The 15579-nt window shown below is 47.7% G+C and overlaps 1 protein-coding gene across 1 annotated transcript in view; it reads left to right on the top strand.

The window, feature by feature from the left end:
- nr6a1a (nuclear receptor subfamily 6, group A, member 1a) overlaps positions 1 to 15579 on the top strand; it is a gene marked incomplete at both ends in the record, with an annotated part of 55686 nt that overhangs the window by 20843 nt on the left and 19264 nt on the right. The window contains one exon of the mRNA XM_084468576.1: positions 6024 to 6047. Coding sequence (XP_084324702.1) covers positions 6024 to 6047 — 24 coding nt within the window. The remainder of the gene's footprint in view (positions 1 to 6023; positions 6048 to 15579) is intronic.

Here is a 15579-nt window from a genome sequence, read left to right as displayed (position 1 = left end):
CCGTCTCCAGTCAGTTAACACAGAGCTGGGGTTCCTCCTGGCGCCCCCGCCACCGGGGCTACCGATGCTTAAAAACGCATGTTGGCCTCTTCTACCAAGGCTGCATCCTTACTGCAGTCGCTTTAATCCCAACGCCTTCTGCAGTGGTTAAGGATGCAACATGCGCTAGACTATCGGAGTCGGGATTCGAAACACAGAATCTTTTGGGCTGGGAGTTGAACACCCTAACCTCTTACTAAGGCTCAGTTATGGTTCTACATCGACGCAACGCAAGGGGGGGGGGTTTACGCACCCGGTACGTCCTTGCGGTCCCTCCTTGCGGACCCTCCTTGCGTCCACCGCAAGGGCTTGACGTCTGCCTCCCAAAAGTTGCGACCTTGCATCGAGGCGATGACTAAAACCCCGACGCAGATCCAGTCTTCAGTTCACCGTGGACTACGTGAGCTGGTGTGTCGACAAAATAAAAAGTCTCTCCAATGTTCTCTGGATTCGGATCAATAACCTATAGCATGGTTGTGTGTTGTCCTACAATGTTGTGGGACAATTTAAGCGATGTTAGTGTGGCGCGCAGAAGGCTGCTGGTTGAAGTCATTTTTCCATACGCTGTAACCAGAATGGTAATGTGTATATACAACTGACATCGGAAATACATCTGTTTCACAGATTCATTATTTGGTTAAAAAGGGGAAAATAATTGTTAAACACTTTTATCCAAAGTGACTGATGAGTGACCAAGGCATGTTGTTAAGTAGCAGGTGGTGTTGGGTTAGAGGGCATCTTGGCATCTTGCTCCAGGATGCCATCCTCGAGCATTGGGGACCACAACCTTACAAAGGCGAACATCGAACATCCAAGCTACCACTCCCCTACCCCTTATCCCCCTGATCTAATCTATTTGAAGAAGTAATCTTCTATATGCAAAGAGCCACACAACAAACAACCCTACACCAGGGCCGGCTGCCCTGGAGGCGCAGGCATCCAGGTAATCAGGTCGTCGGGGGTCCACGAGCAGCACATGCGTTCAGCCCCGCCCACCCCACCCCACTGCTGGGGGGGGGGGCAGCAGACTCCCTGCTGAGGGGGACCACACCCCTTGGGAGCGTACCTAGCTCCGATCAGATGCAGATGAAAGCGAAGGACAATTTCACCGGCCCGCGAGGCACCCTCCCTCACCACGCCTCCTCCTCTTCTTCTTCCTCACCTCACCGTCACGCCTTGACGTAAAACCTCCCGTGTTGTTCGACACGGACACGCCGGGCGAAACTTCATCCCGAACCCCCCCCCGGAGGTCTTATTTAGTGTTTATTTTTCTTGAACGCAGCCCCTTTGTAATGCTAATGCCCGCTTAAGCGATAGCATCTCCATCGCCACGCTGAGACCTCACCGCACATGTTCCCGCTGTCAGCCCTGTGGGGTTGGAGCAGAGTATGTAGGGCATGGGGGGGTACGGGGGAGGGGGGGGCGGCGTTGGAAATCAGTCCCTTGACCCGTTCTCAACGCTGAACAAACGCAGCGCACTTCACCAGCAGGGTCTCCTCAACCCCCTCGTGCCCTCCCCCCCCCCCCCCCCCCCCCGCGCTCCCCCCCCGGTGCCCCCCTGAGTCCGGATGGGATGCACTGATCCCCGACACCTGCGCTGCGGATCCAGCCTGGCCTTCACGACCACAGTCACCGTGTCCCGCACCCCCCCCCCCCCCCCGGCACGCTTTACAACACGAGGCGCCGCACTCAAGTCGCTTCTGGATGAAGCCCACAACCTGGTTGATGGAAGATCTCCGAAAAAAACACAGAGACCAGTGTTCACCAGCACTCACTTTAATGTCAACCACCGGATAAAACGGGGCGGGAGAACGGCCAACAATGTGCTCGTCGCCGTGAGTTCACCAAAGTTACACTCCTGCCCTACTTCTTTAGCACGCCGCAAGCCGTCCGAAGCTAGAGCCGCTGCGCCCCGCACGGCACCGCGGCCGATTCAAAGTCAACGGGGGGGGTGGGCTGTAAACCGCGTGGCATGGCGTTTCCACGGGACCGCAGTGCACTGTCATGGAGGGGACGGGGGAGGTGAGAGCACGGCCCAGATCCCCGGCCCCCGATGAATCCGTTGTGGTGGGGATTGGACCTGGGGGGGGGGGGGGGGGGGGGGCGGCGGGCGGGGGGCCAGTGAGCGCCGGGCCGACCAACCACCACGAGCCCAGGAGGACTTTACCCCCTTAGCAGATCTGAGCCGTCATCGTGCCGGATCTGGGCCACTCAGGGAAAACTAGGTCACTGTGCTGGGCTGTCATTCGTGTGCGTGTGTGTGTTTTGTGTGTGTGTGTGTGTGTGTGTGTGTGTGTGTTTTGTGTGTGTGTGTATTTGAGAGTTGAGTGTGCACATCCATGCACAAGTAACATCCAGGGCCGTGTGCATTTGTACGTGTAGAAAAATAAATAATCGCGAAAGTAGGACTTTTACGTAAGAGTGGGCAAGGCGCTTCTGTTATGCAGCTCTGCAGATATTCCCGCTGACTGCAGTACTACCCAACATCCCCCCCCCCTCCCCCACAATGAAAGGGGGAGAAAGAGCGAGGCAGGGGAGGCAGGGATGAGACTCCCTCAGTTCAGATCTGTGTGAAGGCTGGGCAGGCAGGAGCGTATTATCAGCCAATGAGCAGAGAGGGAGAGATTAGATGCATGGAGCCTTTGAAGTGTGTTTTCCAACCATTGTACGCCGGCAAATTCCATCAAGTGTTGCGTGGCGCTTCGATAAGCGGCGTGGCGCGTGAATGCCGCAGCATTAAGAAGCCGAAGCAGAATAAGAAAGCCGGCGTTTGAGCGGCGAGATGAAACACTCGGCAGCCCGGGCGAGTGGGAAAATATCCCACCTCATTTCGCCTCTGTCATTCATAAGTGTTTCGTTTGAAATCCACGGATGCTGAAATCAGAATGCACACAGGGTGCCTTAAACTAATGTGAGGCGTGTGGATTATGGTTCTTTGTGAAACGTGTGAAATGAAAGAAAAAAAGAAAAAAAAAAAACGAGGTATCTGCTCTTTTTTTCACCCCCAGCGACACACACACTCACGCCGCGGCACCTTCTGCAGAGGAAATCAAAACGCCACCGATTTTAAACTGTTGGGATTATTTGATCCTTTTTTTTTATTTTGCTCACAATGAAGCACCTCCTGACTCAGTCCAGCGAACGGTCCAAACTGCTTACTGGAGGGCGGCTTAAGTTGAAATGTCTCTTTCGGGGGAAGCGGGAGGTGTCAGCCTTCTGGAGGTTTTTGAGCTGTGAGCGGTGAAATGTTTTTTTTCGTCTGAGGTGACCGTTGACTTTGATCCCGCGGCCCCGGTCTCGTCTTCCTCACTCTTCTTCTTTGACCTTCACCTCTGCGGTGGTGGATGGGGGAGGGGGAGGAGGGGGGGGGGGGAGGGGTCAGATGTCACGTGGCGAAGGGGGGTTGGGAGTGGGGCTCTATCTTTGTTTTGTGTGTGTGTGTGTGTGTCCGGGCCCCCATAATGCCATTAGCTAAACGCTCCCATTCTTCCTTGACAGGTAGCATAACACAGCCTTGTTGCCAACCAGATAAAATGTTTTACAAAGAGCACAAGTCGCTATATCCCTTGAATTACCGGACGCTCCAAACGATCAAACCGACTATGATATGAGATCAAATATGCCCCAATGTTAATTTACAATTATTTTACTTAAATAAAACTGAAAGCCAGAGGTGGTTTTCTGGTTCTAAGCCGCTCCGATATCGAACGCCTACTGTGGTTCAAAAGAAGCCTTCACTTGTTGATGCGGTTTTGGATAAAAGCGTCTCAGTAATTCCTTCCAAATGTTCCAAAGTGGGGCCGTCCCGTCCGAGGGGTGCTCTGCACAGTCCCACCCTCTGTGGTTTCACAGAGACCTCTGCTCAGAGCTCTCTGTTCTCGGTCCCCCTACCCATCCGCCCCTGCGTCCGTCCCACCCTATGGTTCCCACCCCACCCTTTTCGGTTCCCACCCTATGGTTACCACGCCACCCCGCCTGTGAATTATTGAGCTGTTTCGGGGGGGGGGGGGGGGAAGCCTTCCCCCTCAGGGGCCGGGTGATATATTTAGCACTGGAGGCTCCAAGAGGAGGTCTGGGAGAGAGGGACCCCTGTTCTCCCTCTTCTAGCTCAGCTGATGCTCCCCCAATTCTTCCTCTTACTGCGGAGAATTCTCCTCCTCCTCCTCCTCCTCCTCCTCCTCCTCCTCCTCCTCCTCCTCCTCCTCCTCCTCCTCCTCCTCCTCCTCCTCCTCCTCCTCCATCATCATCACTGGCTCGGTCTCTTGTTACCTTAAAGATATGATACAATGTAATTCATTAATCCGCAGATTCGAAATGTGGCTGTCCTTCAGGAAGTACCGCACAGTGGTAGAAGATCGAAAGAGTTAAAACTGAATAAGCACTCCATAACTTTACGTTACGTAATTATCATAATTAACGACCTATGGAGGGAGACCGAGGGGGATTGTCGACGACAATCCCCTCTGTGTGAGATGGTTTCAAGAGCTCTAGGGAGCCCTGTCTTTATGTCCCATAATCCAGTCGTTGTCATGGAGACGGCTGTGGCGACAGCATCCTAGAATCTGACCTCCATCTTGTTTCCCTCTGTGCGCCCATGAAGGGAAGCCTTATAGGTATGCCGGACATGTTTTGTGGTTTGATGCAGAGCTATGGTGACAACGTGCGTGTGTGCACCCCCGCTCTCCCTGAGAATAATTTGTCTGATGCGTTGATAAGCGATAAATGCACGCCACAAGGTATAATTGTGCTTGCATAGGATGTGCTTTGTGGTTGTATGGTTCCCAAAGTGTCATGCTACCTCCTTGCCTCTCCCACACTCCTCTAACATGGTTCTCTGGAGCGAACGCCATACATAATTCAAAACGTCTCCATAATTCAGCTTTTGTACCAAATACCCACTTCTTACATCTTCGTGTGTGTGTGTGTGTGTGTGTGTGTGTGTGTGTGTGTGTGTGTGTGTGTGTGTGTGTGTGTGTGTGTGTGTGTGTGTGTGTGTGTGTGTGTGTGTGTGTGTGTGTGTGTGTGTGTGTGTGTGTGTGTCCGGGCTGATCTGATGCTCTGTGACATATTCAGTCTAATTTGTAGCCTAAAGATCCTAACAGCTGTGGCCTATTTTGTTGTGGTTTATTCCGGTTTGTTCCGGTGATGTCATCGCTTCTGCCTGACTCGCCGGTCAGTGCGAGCCAGGGCGATGTCAGCAAGCTACAGATATGTTGTGCTCTATATCGACACGGCAATCGTGAATCTCTATTTATATGTCCTTTCATCTATTTCTTCATCTGGGCTGGTCTCCCGGTTCAGAGCGAGCGCTGACTAAAATTCCCTTCACGTAACAAGATAATTTGTACCAACTGCGAATTCCAATTGAGAACAGCAGAACCGAAATATTTGTGCAGCTCGGAAAACAACAATAGTTGATTATATTATTGTACGTAGCCACTGTGTTCCACTTCCTCTGGAGTAGTAAACCCATGATGTTAGAGACGTAGACACAACACCTGCAGCGCGGGTCGTGAGTCGGTTGGACCGTGACACAAACATACCAGAGATGCTGCACGCACGCACGCATACAGCTGTGCACCACGCACACACACACACACTCACACTCACACTCTCTCTCTCACACACACACACACACACACACACACACACACACACACACACACACACACACACACACACACATACACATACACACATACACACACACACACACACCTGTGCATGTACACACACATACCTAACTGTCCTGCGGTCAAACGGGCCCCGGCATGTCAGAGAACGCATCGAGTCGGCATGCAGACTAAACATCGGCCCACGTCACAAAGCCCAAAGAAACCTTCTCAATGATCCACCTTCACAGTTTACTATCCCTGCGTCATGTTGTCCTTATTTTCTTTTGGGTGGTTGTTTATTGAATGTTGTTAACTTTGCTGTTGACTGATATATTGACTTGAGAGTTTTCTTGTTGTTTTTCTTCACAGATGCCATTAATGACAGCCAGCTTGGTGAGTACATTCCATACTTCTTATACAGACTCTAGCAATAAAAAACACCTTCTTGTTCACCAAGAGGACCCTGGCTTTAGAAGCTCCTCCCACTACACTAATAAAATAAATACCATAGCAAAGTACTGCTGCAAAATACTAGAGTATTGCTATTGCCCCCAACTGGATTCCAAGTACTTTGATTAGCCAATCGTGAAATAACTGTTTTTAAAATACTTTTTTGGTATCTTGTTGTATTTGGTATCTTGTATTTGTTTTCACTTGAGTTTTGCCATCAAACATTTGCAACAGTCATCTCCTTTATTCTCATATTTGTTGTGATATCAGCACATCCCTAACCACAAATCGTGTCTGACTCATAACAGGTATTATAATCATGAGGACGATGATGTATTTCTACTCGGTAGGACTGGTGTTTCTGTAGGAGTCTGTATGTATCTCTACCAGTACCTACCCAATGAGGTGGTGGCGGTTCGTGAATGGGATGGTTTAGTCTTATGCAGGGGTTGCAGAGACGTTTCCACATGGGCTTCTCAAACCGGAGCCCTTGGTTCCAGCTGGCTGCCACATTCGTGGCGATGCGGCTGCCAACTAGAGGTTCCTAAACGGTACTTAGGACCAAACAGATGCCTGGCGAGTTAGTGTGTCAGTGTGCCAGCTGGCCTGGCCTCTAAAAACAATGTATGAAATCCTTAAACTATCGGGAGGGAGATCGTTTTCAGATTTCCCACATGTATTTTTTTAATGTTTATTTGTACCCATCAGTTTGTGATTAACTGGAACGGGAAGATTATTTTGTGTGTGTGATGTGTTTGTGATTGTTTTCCGGCTTGAATCTCGTCGTGTGCGAGACAACCCTTGTCCCAGTTGCCGTTTTGTTTGAGTCTGCTAGCATACAGACCTACAGTAGTCCTCCTCTCCACCCCCCCTCACCTTCAGAATACGACCAGTGACTCCCCCGGCCGCCCCACCACCCTGATTAGAGGTCTCTCTCGGGTTGTAATGACAGAATTGTGTTCCTGTTGGTTCCTGCTGCAGAGAGTATGGCCTAATGGTAGCGTTAGGCTAATGGTAGCGTCAGCCTACGCAGTGTGTCATTAGCGCGTCTTTTCCAGCGTAGCTTAGCGTGCAGCTCGACTTGTCATTCCGCCGCGGGGGTGAAATCACAGGGCGCCGGCGGCTTGACAGTCACACCGGTGCCGATGATTCCCGCCTCCTCCACGCCTGCGCTTAACATCCTCAGGCTAACTAGCGGCTATATTAACATCCTCATGCTAACAAGCAGCTATATTCAGGCTAACTAGCAGGCATATTAACATCCTCACGCAAACTAGGCTCTATATAAACATCCTCAGGATAACTAGCAACTAGATTATCATCCTCATGCTAACATGCAGCTCTATTAACATTCTCAGGCTAACTTGCGGCTCTATTAACGTTATCAGGCTAACAAGCGGCTATATTATCATCAGGCTAACTAGCGGCTATATTAACATTCTCAGGCTAACTAGCGGCTATATTAACATTCTCAAGCTAACTAGCAGCTATATTAACATTCTCAGGCTAACTAGCGGCTATATTAACAGTCTCAAGCTAACTAGCAGCTATATTAACATTCTCAGGCTAACTAGCGGCTATATTAACATTCTCAGGCTAACTAGTGGCTATATTAACAGTCTCAAGCTAACTAGCAGCTATATTAACATTCTCAGGCTAACTAGCGGCTATATTAACAGTCTCAAGCTAACTAGCAGCTATATTAACATTCTCAGGCTAACTAGCGGCTATATTAACATTCTCAGGCTAACTAGCGGCTATATTAACAGTCTCAAGCTAACTAGCAGCTATATTAACATTCTCAAGCTAACTAGCAGCTATATTAACATCATTAGGCTATCTAGCATCTCTTGAACATGGTTATAACCAGAGGTTATATTAACATCCCCAGTGTAACTAGTGGCTCACAAGCAGCTTTTTTTTTTTACACCACAAAGCTAACTAGCCGCCATGTTGGGATGGAGGTTTCTCTGTGACATTTGACGGGGGGGCGGGGGGGGGGGAAAGGCAAACAGAAGTCAACCAGAGTCCCCTCCGTCATCGATGGGGGGCGACGATACCGAGATTGTTTTATGAAAAAAAGAAATGCAATTTGAAACGATCCGCTTATCCACTGACCCCGATTGGGTGATTCACGGTTATCACGTTGGCGATTAGCTGGGCTAGCGCATGAGCTATCATAGCGCCTCTGCTAATCTGCTTTGATTATTAGCCTAAGCCTTCCACGGCTGGCTACTGAGTTGATTACTGGGGGAAAAAATTACGCTGTGCTTAATATTTGTATTAATATGTCTGTGATTGCTTGTTGTCCAACTAATAATTGCTCCGGGAATGTGTTTTCTGTTATCAATAACATGGTGTCCATACACCCACACGGGGCGTTCATGTACGTCGTTCATGTACCATATCGTGTACAGCGATGACTTTGTCCTCGCTGCTCTGCACGACGCACAGCTCACCACACATATTGTCCTATATCGGTCACAGCAGTGTTTGGTCTTTTTAGTTTTATTTTTTTTTTTCCACCACAAGCATCCACATCTCTACCCTGCAGGGTGGATTTCACGGGGCTAAGCCGGCCAGGGTGTATTAGCGGCGCCGGAAGGCCCACTGCCAGTCCCTGAGACATGGATCCTTTCTGATCCCTGATGAGCAGCGTCTTAGCAAAGCTGTCGAACGACTCTTAAGTCAGGCAGAGTCAAGGGAATCATTAAACAGCGGAGCGTGTCCACCCTCTCTCTCTCACATACATACATGCACACACGCACACGTACACACTCAGACACACACACACACACACACTTATTTGCTGTGACCTTTTTCCACGGCGTCTGCTAACGCTGCCCTTCGGAGCGAGGTGTGTCGTGTTGTGTACGGGTGATGTGGTCTGTTACAGCGGTCATGTTGGTATTTGTACTGACAGCAGCCTGTGCTGACTTTTATTGGAGCTAACTGGAGCAGCAGAATGAAGGCTGCTCACTACCATCACGGTTCTTCTGCTACCGGTCGCACGCAACGTTCACGCGCCTTCTGCTGCAGGCCCTGCTTGAAGTTATGTTTTTTCTGCTACAGGCCCTGCTTGAAGTTATGTTTTTTCTGCTACAGGCCCTGCCCTAAGTTCATGGTTCTTCTGCTACAGGCCCTGGCCTGAGTTCATGGTTCTTCTGCTACTGGCCCTGGCCTGAGTTCATGGTTCTTCTGCTACAGGCCCTGGCCTGAGTTCATGGTTCTTCTGCTACTGGCCCTGGCCTGAGTTCATGGTTCTTCTGCTACAGGCCCTGGCCTGAGTTCATGGTTCTTCTGCTACTGGCCCTGGCCTGAACTCAGTTATTATGCTACAATGCCTGGCCTAAGTTCATGGTTCTTCTGCTACAGGCCCTGGCCTAAGTTCATGGTTCTTCTGCTACAACGCCTGGCCTAAGTTCAGTCTTCTTCTGCTACAGGCCCTGGCCTAAGTTCATGGTTCTTCTGCTACAACGCCTGGCCTAAGTTCAGTCTTCTTCTGCTACAGGCCCTGGCCTAAGTTCATGGTTCTTCTGCTACAACGCCTGGCCTAAGTTCAGTCTTCTTCTGCTACAGGCCCTGGCCTAAGTTCACGGCTGTGCTGCTATGGGCCGCGTGCTGTGTTCACGGTGACTCTGCTACAGGCTGTGAGCGTGAAGAGAAGTAATTCCATCTGACATTTCTGGAGCAGGGAGAGGAGGAGGAGGAGGAGGAGGACTGGACAAGGGAGGAAGGAGAGAGAGAAGGGGGGTGGATAGATAGGGGAGAGGAGGGCAGTAGGGAGTAAGTGGGGGATAGATGGAGAGAGAGAGAGAGAGAGAAGAGATGGGGGATGGAAAGAGTGAGCGGGGAAGAGTAGAGGAGGGATGGAGGGTGAGAGTGGGTTTGTTGGGAGGTGGGGAAAGAGATGGAAGAAGGATAGAAGGGATGGGGAGAGGAAAAGATAAGCAGCGAGTGAGGGCGAAGAGAATGGAGGAGGGATGGGGAGAGAGGAGTCAGGGGTGGAGAGAGGGAGAGCTGATGGAGTGAAGGGATAGAGAGAGCGTCCAGAGATAGTGGAGAGAAGGGGGATAAATTGCAAGAGGAAAGGAGGAGGAGGAGGAGGGGGGTTGTTAAAATAGATGGAGGGATGGATGGAGATGATGCGGGAGAGGAGGAAGGGGGTTGTGGATGTTGAACTAAGCTCTCATGGAGATCGAAAGGGACGGCTCCAATGAGCTGAACAGCCAACCATGTATTCATATACAGTATATTAATAGGTTTTTAATATGTGCTTTGAGCTTTTAAAGTTGTTTGTGTGGTTAGAGATGGTGTGGGCTTCCATTGAGCCGCTTGTCTGTCAAACAGATCCAACCATTTTTTTTTTTGACGACGACTTGTGTGCTGTAAAAGATATTGTATGTAAAATATGATTAAAATTGAGGACTGTGTTTCTATAAGATACTAGTTCAGGTCTTTGTGTTTGTACTAGGAATGTAATGGGAATTTTTGGCCTTTGGCCTAGCAAGTGTGTACGCATGCACGCACACACGCACACACACACACTCGTCATGCAAACAAATAAACATCATTGGCAAAAGCAAATGAAAGGAGAGAGATGGGAAGGGGAGAGAGGAGAGGGAGAGATGACAGGCGGAGGAGCGAGCGAGGGCGAGAGAGGTACAGGGGGCGAGAGAGTTAGGATCCAAGTGTAATTTGACAGCCTCTCTCTCCTAGCGAGGTAATGTGTGTGAGGGGGCGTGCGGCGGAGCTGCGGCGCTAACCTGTCATTAGCAACATGGCTGACAGGAAGGAGAGGGATAACAACATGGAGACGACAGAGATACCGCAGCTCTGCTTGTCTTTTGGAAGAGAGAAAGGAAAGAGATTAAGAACGTTCCTGTGTCTTCCTGGTCACGGCGTCCTTTGGCAAGATACAAATTGTATTTTAAAAAAAAAAAGATATTTATTTTAATACTTCCGATTGGCTGAGACTTATATATATCCATATCCAACAATTTCCATATTTTTGAATACAGTTGAACCAGTCAAGGACACAGTTGTGTGTTTGTGTCTGTATGATCAAGGACATTCCACCAAACAAATGCACTCTGGTGTATATGATGAAGAACCTCTTTAAAGCTGGGTGCTATAGCAGGATAGGGCCTTCTTGATCGGTCAGGGGATGATGTGATGGAGATGGAGGGGTGATGGGAGTGTAGATCTGACCTCTGTAAATCTGACCTCAGATGTCACCAGGACCTGGCTATTTTGTAGGATCGCCCACATTGTGTGATCAGCCCTGAAGGACTTGCATTCCAACACAAATAAGAAATGGATTAGCAAAAATTTACACACATTTGATCATCTTGGGGACATACATGAACAATTAGAAAAATTGGAAAACATCATTTTTATAGGGCTGCTGACATTCTTATCAGGAATATGTTTTGCATCAAACAACAATTTACTTTGACACAAATAGATAATAATAATAATTTACGATGTAAAACATATAGTTCTTGATTTTGAATTCCAAAATGTTCCTCCTTATTTCCTAAATATATTAATAAATAGATTTAGTAACAAAGGTACAATTATGAAACCTAGAAAGGCCAAAATGGGGAATGGGCCTTGCCAAAACAGGCTGTAAGGATTCTGAACTATGTCTAAAAGGCAAGTTGTTACAGGTTCAAAGTTATCGGTGCCTTTGTCCGAACAAAGGCAAAAATGTTATTAGAAAATCTGCTCAGCATCTCTGGTCTGGCTGATGGCGCGCCCTAGTGGTATATTGTTGTAACTGCAGGCACCCACTGCACTCGACTCCAACTTAATCAAATCAAAGGGCTTTATTGGCATAGAAAACATTTACATTGAAAAAAAAAAAGTTGATGGAAAATGGAAGAAGACAATACAATAAAAAGCTACAAATGTCCATTCTATGTGTGAGGTGGCTTTCCTTAAAATCTTAACCCCCACTCTCTTCCTTACGTTTTCAGCTGTTACAAAGGCATTGTTCATGCCGTTCCACCCACCCCCAGCCCCTGTTCGGAAGCACAGTTGTGTTAATTATACTCTGACTCAGGCATTACTCCCTAAGAACACTGCTAATGAAGAAATGCTAATGCTATTAAGATAGCCCCATCATGAATATGAAAGCACTGGTTGTTATTGCAATGTGCAAGTTAAATTAAAAATATTAGTCGTAGTATAATATTTGAACCATAGCAATAATATTACTTCAAGTCATTGTATTTGTTCTCTGTATTACATTTAAATTGAAGGTTTATCCTTAATGTCTGTCCATTCATTCTCACATTCAACCTCTGTGGTAGCTTCAGGGAGAAGGGGAATATTGTATTTAAAATACTATGAGAGCTGAGATATCTGGTCAAAAGCTTCCTTCTCTGGTTTTTATTGGCAAACAAAGTTATAAATAGTCACCTAAACCCCTGTCTTGGATAGAATTACAAATTAATAATTAATAGGTGTGTGTGTGTGTGTGTCATTGAAATGTATTGTGTCATGTATCAAGTTAAGAGTCATTACGTTTCAGGGTACCAGAGTGTGGGGCGGTGGAGCTGCTAGGGTGTCGACTGAATTAGTAAATTGTTCAATAGTATTACTATTAGAAGGCTACTTATACCCTAAGTCTTAAGTGTGTGTGTGTGTGTGTGTGTGTGTGTGTGTGTGTGTGTACCATCCTGTCTTTGTGTCCCTTCTGTGTTCATGTGTAAATCCCTTAATTGGTATTCAGTAATTCTGTCAGAAGATTAGTAGAAAAACATTTCAGCCATACAAGCTGTCCTCACCTATCACCACCCCTTTACATGAAGTGTGTGTGTGTGTGTGGCCTCATGTTAAAATATATATATATATATTTTTTTTTTAATGGCCCTTGAGCAACCTCCATTTTATGTGGCTCCTGAGCGGGTTTGGCCCCTGATGTTTGGGAGAAATGCCAAACAACTAGAGAGGTGGGTTGGTCTAGTTTTTCCTGCAAGTCTTTGTCTCGGGGGAGGGGGCCAGAGGACAGCTGAGCGGCCCGGGTGTGGGGAGCTCAAACAAAAGGAGGAGCCTTTGTTAATCTAATGTTTAGTGAAATGCAAAAAAGCAACTTACAAATAAGCACATTTGAAATGACACTGCATGGCATTAGCATTTTAGCTAACTTTTGGGCTCGTCTTTGTTGTAGAGAGAGGGCCGGCGGGGGGGGGGGGGGGTGGGAGAGAGAGAAGGTCAAGAACAGAATAACAATGTAGAGTAAGAATAGTGTGTGTCCTCAGGCACTTCCAGGATTTAATACCTGAAACTTTACTTTCCCTGGCTGAACAACTGCTTTTATATTCTGTCCATTAAAATATGTATAATGTGTTCAATGGAACCTTTTGTAAGATTTAGCTTTAATTTAAATTATTTAAAATCACTTGTATTTTTACATTAAATCATACATGCGTTTCTGTAAATTATATGTTAAAATAATTGCTTATCTTTTTTATTTATATATATATATATATATATATATATATATATATATAATTAGCATTTAATCAATGATTATGGGTTAAACCATCTAGATCACTTAGATTGATAAAAATACTATCGCTTTTTCAACTTTTAAAAGAAAAATGGATGAATTCTTTGCTATACCTTTATTCTCGTGTTTCTTTTGTAAATATTAGTGTTAAGAGATATGATAAGAGTGCATATATGATTTAGTCCTGAAACTCTTTTGTTTGATAATATACTGTATATTAGATTCAAACCTTTGAATCTATGGTACCTTTTGCTTTTAAAGCAAGGTTGTTCTGAACAGGCTTTAATATTGGAAACATCTCAGAGGCTCCACATAATCATTCTATTCAACCGACACAATATTGGTATAACTCTTGAGAGATATCAATGTGAGCCTTATAATAAAGTGATTTCAAAGATGTTAATACACTCATGAACTCCTTTATCCGGCAGTAATAGAGCGCTATTTCACAGCATTTGTACCACATGGAGGTTTTCCTCTGAAAATCACATTTGTCTCATGTTATTATCACCTTTCATTGAACAAAAATCCTTGAGGCAAATTGACCCTCTCAGACCTGCAGCGTGTTATCTCCTTCCAACATTCACAACTCCCTGCAGCCCCCTGCTTATGTCTGATCCCCGGCTCCATGGTGGGTCGTGAGCGGATAACCCCCCCCACACACACACTCCCCCTGTCACAACCACCACCGGCTCTGCAGACCAGTGGCATCTCCCAGTGCGGGCCCAGTTGACCCTAATGTCCCTCGTCGCTTGCTGGCACTTCAAGGTTAACAGCGACGTCGTGGGGGATTATTCTGTTCATCTCGGCCACGTGGGAGAGGGACGTGAGTCTCGGTCAAGGGTGACATATGGCTACTTCCCATACATCCCCCCCCTCCCCCCTCTTGATCTTCTGTTTGGTATCGACAGGGACGTCATACGCTCCTGGGGAATAAGCCATCAACGCAAACGGCCTTCCACATCCAGAGTCATGAAATTAATGATCTGTTGGAAGTCCCTTCTTTGCTCGTTGAACCTTTGACTATTAAACCTTTGGAGCCAGCGGCCATGTTGTTGGTGATTCCCAGAAAAAGAGTAGAGTGGCTTGGACCCCTCTGCCTGTGCGGCGCAAAAACAAGCGTTTTTTTGATGCGCGGAGAGGGCGCGTGCGGCGGCGCAGCAGATTGCGCGCGGCCGCGTCAGCGACTGTAAGCCGTACGGTGCACTGACTTATGGCAGCAGGCGGGCGGCTTAATGTGGAGGAGCAACAGGAGCTGGGAGCTCGAGCTGTGTGTTAAAGTGCATCACAGCCGTTGACGTTGATACTCGGTTTTTTCCGAATGCAACCGATTTTATTTACCAAGGCTAACCACCCACATGTTCCGTTTATTTCCTACTGGTACCGGAATTATTCAAACAACCACGTTAGAGTCTGTCTCACGCTGTAGTGTTTCATGATGAAAAAGCTTGTTGATTATCTCTTACAGAGGCCATGGTCATTAGCATTAGCAGGTCCATGGGGAGGGGTTTTCTGAGCTTGGTAGGGGGGGGGGGTGTGAGTAGCTAGCAGTAGCATTAGCATTTGCAGGGTGGAGCTCTGGCCGATGGGTACGGGGGTTAAGGGGGGTGGGCGGCTGAGTGCTCTGAGCAGGGACCGGTGTGTCCGCTATTCTGATGCTGGGTTCATCTAGAGAGGAGCCAGGTTGTGAGTCGTGAGCTTCAAGCCCCCTGAAGGGAGTCTGGGGGAGAGAGTTCTTCCAGGGAGTGTGTCTCTCCTAGAGCAGCGCTGGATGTGTCTCAGTTTGTACCCCTGTCCCGTTCTCTGGGGGGGGTCAAGGAAGAGGACCCACTGGACGGTAAGAATGTTTTTTATTGTTATCCAGACCTTGCATTGATGGACTATCATGTCTTGGTAAGATAGTTTGCATAAAGGTGTGTTTACGTGTCATCGGACATAACATAGGGTCTGACAAGG

This window comes from Micromesistius poutassou, assembly GCF_964030765.1.
Source record: "Micromesistius poutassou genome assembly, chromosome: 5".
NCBI classification, from domain to species: Eukaryota; Metazoa; Chordata; class Actinopteri; order Gadiformes; family Gadidae; genus Micromesistius; species Micromesistius poutassou.
The sequence above is the reverse complement of the archived record's forward strand: the minus strand, read 5'-3'. Positions and strand labels throughout refer to the sequence as shown.